Source organism: Anolis carolinensis, chromosome 3 (assembly GCF_035594765.1).
Source record: "Anolis carolinensis isolate JA03-04 chromosome 3, rAnoCar3.1.pri, whole genome shotgun sequence".
NCBI lineage: Eukaryota > Metazoa > Chordata > Lepidosauria > Squamata > Dactyloidae > Anolis > Anolis carolinensis.
The window spans coordinates 233,384,061-233,396,918 of NC_085843.1; the positions used below are offsets into that span (position 1 = coordinate 233,384,061).

Consider the following 12,858-nt stretch of genomic DNA (forward strand, 5'->3'; position numbering starts at 1 on the left):
GTTTGTATGGAGGAAAGAGCATAACTAGAAGACACTGTTCATACTTGTAATTAAGGTTCTGAAGAAGTGGAGATACCGTGAGTCACAGATATTTACTTTCACTAAGTCTTTGGAATGACTGGCTTAAGTACTTTACACCACATATTGGCCAGCAGAGGATGTTATATCTGCCTCTTTTTACACACAGGACTCCCAATGTATGTCTTTCTCAGTTTATTTGAGATTAAGCTTCAAAGCTTTTAACTCATGTGTCTCTTACTCTTGAGGGAAAGAGAGGGTCAAAGCAACAGCAAACATCAAGGAGGAAACCAGCCAGCCAACATGGTACTCACTTGTACATGCTGGAGAGGGTCACATCTGAATTGTCCATAAGTTGTGACACATTGAAGTCAGGGATCAAGCCTGGTGTTTCAAGGAACTAAAAAAGAGAAATAGCTGTTGATGAGATTCTTTCTTGATCTACACAGAATCTAATAGTAACTTATAACAGTTTGAAGGCTGAGCGAAGGAAGATAGATGCTTTTGAACTGTGGTGTTGGGAGGAGGGGAATCTGAGAGTGCCTTGGACTGCAAGAAGATCTAACCAGTCCATACTCCAGGAAATAATGCCCAACTGCTCACTAGAGGGAAAGATATTAGAGGCAAAGATGAAGTACTTTGGCCACATCATGAGAAGGCAGGAAAGCTTGGAGATGATAATGATGCTGGGGAAAATGGAAGGAAAAAGGAAGAGAGGCCGACCAAGGGCAAGATGGATGGATGGTATCCTTGAAAAGACTGACTTGACCTTGAAGGAGCTGGGGGTGGGAGTAGAAGTCCAAAACACCTGGAGGGCCGATGTTTGCCCATGTCTGCCCTTGGGCATGGTCTGATTGCTCAGTGTTTTCTATGCTAGCCTAGCTAATCTCCTTTTAATTTCTTTCTCCCTTCGCCATTCCAGAAAGGTAGGGATTTCTGATATTTCTGCCACCTTTCCTCCTCCTCCTTCTTCCTCACCACCTAACCCCAAGTGCTGCTCCTTCAAACACCTGTCCTCCTCTTCCCTCAGAATCAGAAGAGCAATCCACAACAACAGTATCCAGCATCATCATAGTCAAAGTCTTTAGTATTCCTCTAACTCTAGAGGAATAGGCAAATGGAATATCCAGCTGCCTATTTTAGCACCAAAGTGATGCAATTGACAATAGTTGGAAAAAAGAAGTCACAGTGTGGGTTCTAGGCTGGAATGTAAGACAGAGATAACCTCCCTTGATCTGTGCTATTAGCCCTATTCCCTCATTCCAACCTCTGATAGGGTACAGCTGCAACTTAAAGAGTACAACAGTACACCCAGTAACTTACCTCAAGCAGACGACCACTGGCCCAGGGCCGGCATACCAGTTCATATGTATTTCCTCCTATTAAAAATGTCACTAGAACTAGCAGCATCAGCAGCCATGAAAATATGAAGCTGAACCCAGCACTCCTGCCAAGGAAAATGAGACACATTCAGAATTCTTAGATTCTCCTAGGACTCCAGATACAAAAAGTAACAATCAGAAATCCTTATGCACGTGACACAAATTTTATTGCTACTGTTTACATTTCAAATTTGTCATTCTCATAAATAAATCACCGCTGCAATGTATAGCTTTCCCAAGCTCAGAGAAATGGGAGAGCAAGGAGAATGAGAATAAAAAACAAAGAAAGTAAGATGGGAGACCAATGCTGTTTGTAGTTTTGAAACAGAGGTTTGAAGTGTAGGAAAAAGATGTCTGGTGTGGTTTTCTTTCACCTGCTTGGTTGAGGGAAGGGAAGAAAGTAACTGCAATCTTGGAGGAAGTGGTTTCCTTGGCTTTCTTACAAAAGGGAACATGAGATGAAGGAAGAAAGTGGCTTCACTTTGAAAGAAAGAGTGTGTGAGTAGAGAGCCAAAAGGCAGTTGGCAAATGCTTGTTAAAGAGGCCTAAATAAAGCATCCTCAAACTGCGGCCCTCCATCTGTATGGGCCTCCAACTCCCAGAAGCTCTGGCCAGTTTGTCTAATGGTCAGGAATTCTGGAAGTTGGAGGCTCAAACAGCTGGAGTTTGAGGATGCCTGCCCTAAAGCCACTGATCTTGGAAGCTAAGTAGGAACAGCCTTCATTAGTAATGGGTTAAACCCTTGAGCAGGCAGGACTCCTGACCAAAAGGTTGGAAGTTCCCCATGCGGGGACATGAGAGAAGCCTCCCACAGGATGGTAAAACACCAAACATCCAGGCATTCCCTGGGCAATGTCCTTGCAGATGGCCAATTCTCTCACACTAGAAGCCAAGTCACCCCTGACACGAGAAAAAAAGTAATTGGATAAGAGATCACCAACCAATACAAGGTGCTGTAGCCTATGGGCCCTTCCACACAGCTGCATAAAGTCCCACATTAAATGCTTTGAACTGGGTTATATGGCAGTGTCGACTCAGATAACCCAGTTCAAAGCAGATATTCCATGCCTTGATATTCTGGGTTATATGACTGTGTGGAAGGGCTCTATATTTCAGAGGGACTGGCAAAAGCACCTCTCTGTTTTCCTTGCCTAAAAAATCCTATGCAATTATTGGGGTTTTCATAAGGCAACAGGTGACTTGGTGGCACATATACACATTGGGATCATGCCCTGTTCTGGATGGTGTTGTCTTATTTCAGAAAAATCAAGTTTATAGCTTGGCAGATGCTCTTGGATGTAGCACTACTCCCAGAATACCTTTGCCTACTTTCTGCTGGTGCATCTGCTGGTTCGTGCATTAGTTAACTCATAAAGTAATGTATTCTATGCAGGACTGGCTTTGAAAAGTGTTCACAAGCCACAGCTAGTACAAAATGCAGCAGCCAGACTGACGTTAAATATGCATTTTAGAGACCATATAACACCAGTCCTGGAAGAACTGCACTGGCTTCCAATTTGCTTCCAAGCTGAAGTCAAGATACTGGTATTGACTTACAAAGCCTTAAACTAAGGCTTTGTCAAAGGACAAAGAAAATATAAAGAATTGAATCATTCTCTATTTACGATTGATCAATTAAAATAATATCTGTGTGAAAGAAAGTACTGTTCCCAGAGGGTGGAGAGGTGAAAAACCAGTAGACATAAGTGGGAGATAAAGGTGGAATTAGCAAATGTAATGTTACGGAGAATATATAATTGGATGTGTATATTGAAATGGTGATGGATTTTGTTATTATTCCACTGGTATTTACAATAAAAACATATTTTAAAAAAACATAACAGTTTAAATAATAAATGTAAGGCCTTCTCGTGGACCACTCTGAGAATTTGGGGGGGGGGGTGAAGCCTGATGACAGTAATAAATACAGTCTTTTATGGATTTTTTAAAAAGTAACTGGTTTTTATTTGTTCATCACCTTGGGAGGCAATATAGAAACATTTTAAATAAAATAAATAAATTCACAAATACACAAACTCCTGTTTCTTTGGCCATCATCAGGAAGATGACCAAGGGAGATGGGTAAATGCTATCACAGAAAAGGGGCTCTTACGCCATAAGAAGAAGTCCGCCAGAGTTGGAGGGGCAGCTCCGTTGAATAGGCATCTCCTGTGGGTCTAGTCCAAGAGCTCCAAACAACAAACCCAACACATTGAGTACAATTATCAGAAGCACCAAGCAACAGAGGATGACACAAACAATCCACCTGAAATGAGAGAAATGATGTGTAATCATGTAACAGAGGTCAACAATTAAGGAAAAGAAAGGGTCAGAATGAACATCATCCCCAAGTGGGTAATGGACCAGATCTCTATTAAGCTAGGAACAACAGAGCTGTGGTCCATTGCCATGTGGAAAAGGCATAATGAAAACACTGGCAGGAAGAAATTATCCCAAAACATGTGTCACTGTTCAAGCCTTGCATATATGAACAAAAGGTAATCCCAAGGCTGGGGAAAAGATGTCCCATGTGGGGATGAAACAAATTAGAAGAAATACAAGAATTAAATATTTGTAGAATGTACATGGTTTCTCATCAAGACATCGGTGTACCATGAAAATATCAATGGCCTTCAAATCTGATACACTTCCGCCCTCACATGCTCTATACCTGCCATCCTGAAAACATTATAGTTTATAGACAGTGGTGATAAATCCCAGACAACCCCAATTGTTATTTTATGGGTCTACGATGGCTTGGATTAAACCATGTGATATGGCAGCCTATAATACTCAAAGCAGATTTTTATTCCTACCTGTAGCGATCGTAGGTGGCAGCCTCAGGCTCATAGGTTCTCGCCAACCCAATGATCTCATTTATCGTGTCAGAAACATTCTCCACAAAGTTCAATATGGAAAAGTTAGCACGCATTTGATGAATCTGATCTTTAATGTTGCGCAACACATTTTCTGCATCTGCAAGGATCAGAGAAGACATAGCCCAATATACCAGTTTGTTGTACCACAACTTACTTACTTAGGCAATCCCTCGTTGTCGAAGTATGATGGCCCTCCAAGTGTAATGTCTTGAGGATGGGTACATAGGTGACTGGAGTCCTATTCTTGACCTGCATGTTCTTCTAGTGAGGACATCTGTTTCCAGGTGGAAGACGGTCCCAGTCAGGGTTGGTTTGTCGCGCCTTCCTCTTGACACATTTCTCCCTTTTGCCCCCCATTTGTGCCTCTTCAAATTCCACTGCACTGCTGGTCAAAGCTGACCTCTAGCTAGAAAGCTCAAGAGCCAGGGCTTCTCCGTTCTCAGCGTCTATGCCACAGTTTTTGAGGTTAGCTTTAGGTACCACAGCACAGTACACAGCACAAGGCACCCTTCACCTCTTCACGGTCCTTAAAGTCCAACAGCCTAAGACCAATCCAACCTTCTTACATCTTGACAGAGCTTGTGTCTATCAGTTCTTCTTTCATTAGAAGGGCACTCCTTCTATCACACAAGAGTTAATCTACAACTGGGACGGGAATCAAGCAGTCCTACATAGCCAATCGTTGGGAACACTGAAAGTTGTGGTCCACCAATATATCAAGCAAGAGTAGGCAAATGTGAAAGAAGTAGCTCCCGCTCCCCCAAACACACTCAGTAGACCCTAACCATGTGTTTTGATGCTCATGGAGTGCTGCAACACCATTTTCAATCACAATTTTTTGCCAATTTCAGCTGTTTGATTTTTTCACTGGAGGTTGGTGGATGTCTGAGGGGATCAGGGGAAGCAAACTGCCACATTGCCAAGCAATGTCCTTTGAATGCTTTGAAGCTGAAAGGCCATTCAATGCTACTCAAGGTGGTCAATTGCAACATTCACACTTGCCTCAGGCAGACAAGAGTTCTTTCTCCCATCCTGGACATTCTACAGATATATAAACCCCACTTTTGCCTAGTTTCCAACAGACCTCACAAACGTCTGAGGATGCCTGCCATAGAGATGGGCGAAACATCAGGAGAGAACGCTTCTGGAACATGGCCATACAGCCCGGAAAACTCACAGCAACCCAGTGATTCCGGCCATGAAAGCCTTCGATAATACAACATATGTTCTGTCTAACCATTTCTTGGTCCTCCAACTTGATTCTGAAGAATTGGGTTTGAGGATCTAGAATTTTTCAGTGAATTTTTTAAAAATTTATATTCATTTTTTCGACTTTCAAAGAAACCCTGTCCCCCTAACATTTATGAAAGAGGGATGCCTGTACATAACAAGTAATAATGGAAATAGGAGCAGAGGCCCCTTTAAACAGGCATATAATATGTAATAACCATGAGTAATGTATTAACATTGCTGAAGTCTGCCAGAAGTATCAACATGTGAGTGATAGACACTTTGACTTTTTTATGCATTCAGTGCTTGGGGCGACTCTTCTCAAAATGCTCGAGAAGACATGACCACAGGTCACAGGAAACTAGGGAATTCTGGTATATAGGCAAATCTGCGAATGCCATTTTATTTAAAACATATGTTAGTTTTGACACATATACCTATCATAGAATCATAGAATCATAGAATCATAGAATAGTAGAGTTGGAAGAGACCACATGGGCCATCTAGTCCAACCCCCTGCTAAGAAGCAGGAAATCGCATTCAAAGCACCCCCATCTTTGGAAGCTGCACATAATAATGCTTATAGGGACAGAAAAACTACAGATGTTAATGTAAAGTTCTTTCCCCTCTTAGTTATCTGTGTAAAAACTGTGAGATATGATGCAACCTCAAGTTCCCCCTTCTCTAGGGATTAATTAAAAAGCCTATCTTAGCAGTTGCATGAAATGTCATTGTTAGCTTTCAAAATACTTGTAGCTCAATGGCAAGACTTGTAGCTCACAATTTAAGCCCTTAAACTGGACTGAGCAATTGTCGGACGTGAGAGAAGCAAAGTAGCTCTGTCAGGGCATCTTGGAGAAATGTATCCCTGAAAAATGATATTTTGCCTGTAAAATGCCATTCAACACCCTCTTGGGAGTGGAGGGGACAATCTTACCACATATTATCACTCTTTGTGGCTTTTTAGTCCCAACAGGGACCTTTTCTCCAACAGGAACTATCTACTTGTTGGAGGAAAAGACTTCTTATGGGGTTCAAAGAGCGCAGAGTATGTCCAGAGTTTGTCAAAATATCCTCACCAATAGGTGATACCTTAGGAATACCTTAGGTGACAACCTTGGAATTATTTAGGGACAAAAATAAATTGTAAAGCTATGGAGACTATGTGCTCTGAAGCTGCATTTTCTCTACCCATGAGTTAAGGATAAAGTCTATAGCAGAACCACTACCACTCAGAATGGTATGGTATGGTAAAGGTAAAGGTTTCCCCGACATTAAGTCTAGTCGTGTCCGACTCTGGGGGTTGGTGCTCATCTCCATTTCTAAGCCAAAGAGCCAGCTTTGGCCATAAACACCTCCAAGGTCATGTGGCTGGCATGACTACATGGAGCGCTGTTACCTTCTCGCTGGAGTGGTACCTATTGATTTAGTCACATTTGCATGTTTTTGAACTACTAGGTTGGCAGAAGCTGTGACTAACAGCAGGAACCACCCCGCTTCCCGGATTCAAACCACCGACCTTTCAGTCAGCAAGTTCAGCAGCTCAGTGGTTTAATCCGCTGCGCAATCAGGGGCTCTACCACGCAGAATAGACAATACTATTCATTTGGCTCCACTTAGGCTGCAGCCACACATGTAATTATAGCAATTTGATACCACATAAACTTTTAAAGTGGAGGGCCGGTTCATGGTCCCTCAGACTATTGCGGGGCCGAATTATCATTAAAAAAAAATGAACAAATTCCTATGCACACTGCACATCTTATTTGTAGTGCAACCCCCCCCCCCCCCCAACAACAATTACTTATTTATTTATTTACTACATTTATACCCCACCCTCTCTCAGAGCGGCTTACAAGTTGTATGTAGATACAATATATTATATTATCAGCATAGCACAATATTAGCATTATATATTACTATATTGTACTATACCACTATACTGTAATATTTTTAGTAATAATATATAATTAATATTATTATATTGTATTATTATTATATTGTATTACATTATAATATTATTTATTTATTTATTTATTTATTTACAGCATTTATATTCCGCCCTTCTCACCCCGAAGGGGACTCAGGGTGGATCACATTACACATATAGGCAAACATTCAATGCCTTTTAACATAGAACAAAGACAAACAAACATAGGCTCCGAGCGGGCCTCGAACTCATGACCTCCTGGTCAGAATTATTCATTGCAGTTAATTGCAGCTGTCTTGCTCTCCCACCTGCGCCACATTATATGTATACACAATATATTATATTATTACCATCGCACAATATTAGTAAATGAACAATTACAATATTTAAAAATAAAAACAATTTTAACCAACATAAACCTATCAGGATTTCAATGGGGTGTGGGCCTGCTTTTGACCAATGAGATAGTCAAGTAGGATTGTTGTTGTTGTGTGCCTTCAAGTCATTTCAGACTTTGGGCAAGCCTAAGTCTAAAACTGAGGGCGGGGGCCGGGTAAATGACCTTGGAGGGCCGCATCTGGCCCCCGGGCCTTAGTTTGGGGACCCCTGACATAAACTGTCATGGCTCAGTGCTATGAGTTTTTGGGATTTGTGAGATATTTACCTTTCTCTGTGAGAACACTGTAGTGTCACAACAAACTACAAATCCCAGGATTCCACAGAATGAAGACATGTCAGTAAAAGTGGTGTCAACCTGATATAATTCTGCACTGTGGATGGTCTCTTAAAGGCAGTGTACACATGATGAACGTATGTCTATTTTATTCCAAGCAGGGTTCCTCTTTAAGCAGAGGCTGGATGGCCATCTGTCAGGGGTGCTTTGAATGAGATTTTCTGCTTCTTAGCAGCGGGCTGGACTGGATAGCCCACGAGTCTCTTCTAACTCTATGATACTATGATTCTAAGCACAACGGGTAGCTGACTACTGGAAATTGCACAATGCCAAGAAATTGCACAATGCATGAAGAAACCCTGGATGTGTGTACTGTGAGAAACTGGAGGATATGAAATCCAGTTTGTACATACTATTTATAGAAATTCAAATCATTAAGACAGAATTATAGCACTATTATAGTTATACTAAACAGTTAAAGAGTCTAGATACATTTCATGTATTAATCTGAACTACCATAAGTAAATTAATTCTGCAACTAACTGTGATGCAGCATACTACACCAATGGTTCCAAACCTGTGGTCTATGGCCCACCAGTGGTCCACAAGAACTAAAATGTAGTCCGCAACCTCACCATTACTACTACGGATAATAACACAGCCCAACCAAAAAACATTTTTTCTGAGTGTCTTTATTTTACGCCTGTTCCTGGGGTTATTTGGTGTGCTGATTCAGAAAATTGCACTGAATAGACCACATCAGCTCTAGATTATTACATATGGCTTTCTGTGGGTGAGCAGATGGCGACTACTGGATGGCATATGTTCTGTATCAGAAACAAGAGCTGATAGGGTCTATCCAATGCAATTTTTGAATCAGCACCCCAAATAACCAAACCAAATCTAAAATTGACCAAAAACTGATTTGTAACCCTTTTGAAACTAATATTGGAGAGTGGTCCCTGGTCAAAAAAAGATTGGGAATCACTGTACTAAACACATACAAAACACTATGATTCCACTTCAAGCATCATGGCTGTGTCCTATAGGATTTGTAGTTTGCTGCAATGCTAGAACTCACTGGCTGAGGAGTCTAAATGCTCCCCCCTAAACTGCAAATCCCAGGAATCCATAAGATATTGCTATTGCAGTTAATGTGGGATCATAGCACTATAACTGTAGTGTGAGGAGGTCCCATGTCACTAGTTTTTGAAGCCATTATAGAAATGAATATATGCCATTCCCTCTAGGAGCACTCTTTTTTCCACCACCTGAAATGAGGAATACATGATAGTGATTCTTACCAGACACTACTGATTTTGTTTCGTTAGAGACTTTTTCTGGAATATTCTCAAGAGTTTTTCGCGCCTGCCAATACAAACATCCGAGATAAAAACAGGCAGTGATCAAGGCACAGACAAACAAAGCAGAAGACTCAAAATCACATATGTTGTAATATGCAATCAATCTGGGTTGTTGTATGTCTTTCGGGCTGTGTGGCCATGTTCCAGAAGCATTCTCTCCTGACGTTTCGCCCACATCTATGGCAGGCATCCTCAGAGGTTGTGAGGTATGGATAAACTAAGTAAGGAAAGGAAAGAATATATATCTGTGTCCAAGGTGTGGCAAGAGTCCTTTGTCACTGGGAGCCAGCATTAATGTTTCTGTTAATCACCCTAATTAGCATTGGAGATGTTTTGTCCCTTGCCTGGGGGCATCCTTGGTTCAGTCAAGCCTTCATTGTGTTGGTTCCCATCTACTGTTTTGATTTTGGAGTTTTGTAATACTGGTAGCCAGATTTTGTTCATTTTCATGGTTTCTTCCTTTCTGTTAAAGTTGTCCACATGCTTGTGGATTTCAATGGCTTCTCTGTGTAGTCTGACATGATAGTTGTTGGAATGGTCCAGCATTTTTGTGTTCTCAAATAGTATCCTGTGTCCAGGCTGGTTCATCAAATGCTCTGCTATGGCTGATTTCTCTGGTTGAATTAGTCTGCAGTGCCTTTCATGTTCTTTGACTCTTGTTTGGGCGCTGCGTTTGGTGGTCCCTATGTAGACTTGTCCACAGCTGCATGGTATCCGGTAGACTCCTGCAGAAGAGAGAGGATCCCTCTTGTCCTTCGCTGACCGTAGCATTTGTTGGATTTTCTTCGTGGGTCTGTAGATAGTTTGTAGGTTGTGCTTCTTCATCAGCTTCCCTATGCGGTCAGTAGTTCCCTTGATGTATGGTAAGAACACCTTTCCTCTGGGTGGATCTTTGTCTTGACTCTCATGGCTTGTTCTTGCCCTTGCAGCTCTTCTGATGTCTGTGGTGGAGTATCCATTGGCCTGTAGAGCCCAGTTTAGGTGGTTGAGTTCACCTTGGAGGAGGTGAGGTTCGCAGATTCTTTGTGCACGGTCTGTCAGGGCTTTGATTGTGCTCCTTTTTTGACTTGGGTGATAGAAAAGGAAGGAAAACTGCCATTTCTAGATGTTCTGGTCATCCGCAAACCCAATCAACAATTGGGCCACACAGTTTACAGAAAACCTACACACACAGATAGATACCTTCATAAAAACTCCAACCATCACCCAAGTCAAAAAAGGAGCACAATCAAAGCCCTGACAGACCGTGCACAAAGAATCTGCGAACCTCACCTCCTCCAAGGTGAACTCAACCACCTAAACTGGGCTCTACAGGCCAATGGATACTCCACCACAGACATCAGAAGAGCTGTAAGGGCAAGAACAAGCCATGAGAGTCAAGACAAAGATCCACCCAGAGGAAAGGTGTTCTTACCATACATCAAGGGAACTACTGACCGCATAGGGAAGCTGATGAAGAAGCACAACCTACAAACTATCTACAGACCCACGAAGAAAATCCAACAAATGCTACGGTCAGCGAAGGACAAGAGGGATCCTCTCTCTTCTGCAGGAGTCTACCGGATACCATGCAGCTGTGGACAAGTCTACATAGGGACCACCAAACGCAGCGCCCAAACAAGAGTCAAAGAACATGAAAGGCACTGCAGACTAATTCAACCAGAGAAATCAGCCATAGCAGAGCATTTGATGAACCAGCCTGGACACAGGATACTATTTGAGAACACAAAAATGCTGGACCATTCCAACAACTATCATGTCAGACTACACAGAGAAGCCATTGAAATCCACAAGCATGTGGACAACTTTAACAGAAAGGAAGAAACCATGAAAATGAACAAAATCTGGCTACCAGTATTACAAAACTCCAAAATCAAAACAGTAGATGGGAACCAACACAATGAAGGCTTGACTGAACCAAGGATGCCCCCAGGCAAGGGACAAAACATCTCCAATGCTAATTAGGGTGATTAACAGAAACATTAATGCTGGCTCCCAGTGACAAAGGACTCTTGCCACACCTTGGACACAGATATATATTCTTTCCTTTCCTTACTTAGTTTATCCATACCTCACAACCTCTGAGGATGCCTGCCATAGATGTGGGCGAAACGTCAGGAGAGAATGCTTCTGGAACATGGCCACACAGCCCGAAAGACATACAACAACCCTGTGATCCCGGCCATGAAAGCCTTCGACAACACACTGCAATCAATCTGTTCAACAAAGAGAAAGCCCTAAGAAGAATCCTGCACTTTTTCCAAAGGGCAAACAGGTTACCCACGTCTTTAGATACAGGATGGGGCATATGCATTAAGAAAGGATGCAAAATCTCAAACACTATGGCTGAATCTGATCTTTCTGGGATCCCAGTCTTTCCCCATGGGCTTCCCAAACAGCCATATCCCTTTCCTCTTACACCCTCAAGTCATGGTTTCCAGCTTCTCTATAGCCTTTTCTCCCATTCTAAAAGGCTTAAATGTCTACTATAGGATCTAGCTATTGAAAATAAAAGCTTTCCAATGTATTGTACTAGTATTGTACCAGTCCAATCATTTGTTTTCATTCCTGCCTATCCATCCACCCCAAGCTAGCACATTTCTGAAACACAGTTCACTCCTCAAACTGAAAGAAATTCCCCCTCAAAAAACCCTAAAAGCTAAGGTCTTGATTAAGGCCCCTTGGCTTAGTCTGTGGTTCTCTGCTACTCTTGTCCTAGTCAGATTATCCTAACACATTGCCACGTGTAGAGGATCCTCAGAAAGTGTGGCTTTGCATGGAAAATTTGGAGACTAGGAGAGTAGGAATAAACAGTAGAGGAAACTTACCTCTGTAAGCGTGGCACCGGGATCTAAGCGTGTCAGATTGGTTATTAGTTCCATCGGGACACTGATGTCAGGAAACTGTGGGAACAATTACAGGACATCTAAAGGTAAAGGTAAAGGTTTCCCCTGACATTAAGTCTAGTCACGTCTGACTCTGGTAAAGGTTAAGGTTTCCCCTGACAATAAGTCTAGTCGTGTGTTGGTGCTCATCTCCATTTCTAAGCCAAAGAGCCGGCATTGTCCGTAGACACCTCCAAGGTCATGTGGCCGGCATGACTGCATGGAGCGCCGTTACCTTCCCACAGCAGCGGTACCTATTGATCTACTAACATTTGCATGTTTTCGGACTGCTACGTTGGCAGAAGCTGGGGCTAATAGCGGGAGCTCACTCTGCTCCCTGGATTAGAACTGTCAACCTTTCAGTCAGCAAGTTCAGCAGCTCAGCGGTTTAATCCGCTGCGCCACCGGGAACAGATAAAGACAGTGCAACTGTCTATATCAAATTAAGCCATGGAGAATGCAGTGTGTCTGTAGTTTGGAGATAGGGATGTCATTTG

The 12,858-nt window shown here is 42.3% G+C and overlaps 1 protein-coding gene across 2 annotated transcripts in view; it reads right to left on the reverse strand.

Moving 5' to 3' along the window:
• LOC103279682 (prominin-1-A) overlaps nt 1–12,858 on the reverse strand; it is a 60,765-nt gene that overhangs the window by 10,764 nt on the left and 37,143 nt on the right. For both annotated transcript variants that reach the window (XM_008116064.3, XM_008116065.3), the window contains exons 9-14: nt 12,305–12,379; nt 9,417–9,480; nt 4,217–4,376; nt 3,514–3,666; nt 1,342–1,465; nt 333–418 (exon numbers count right to left, since the gene is read on the reverse strand). In XM_008116064.3, the coding sequence (XP_008114271.2) occupies nt 333–418; nt 1,342–1,465; nt 3,514–3,666; nt 4,217–4,376; nt 9,417–9,480; nt 12,305–12,379 (662 nt within the window). The remainder of the gene's footprint in view (nt 1–332; nt 419–1,341; nt 1,466–3,513; nt 3,667–4,216; nt 4,377–9,416; nt 9,481–12,304; nt 12,380–12,858) is intronic.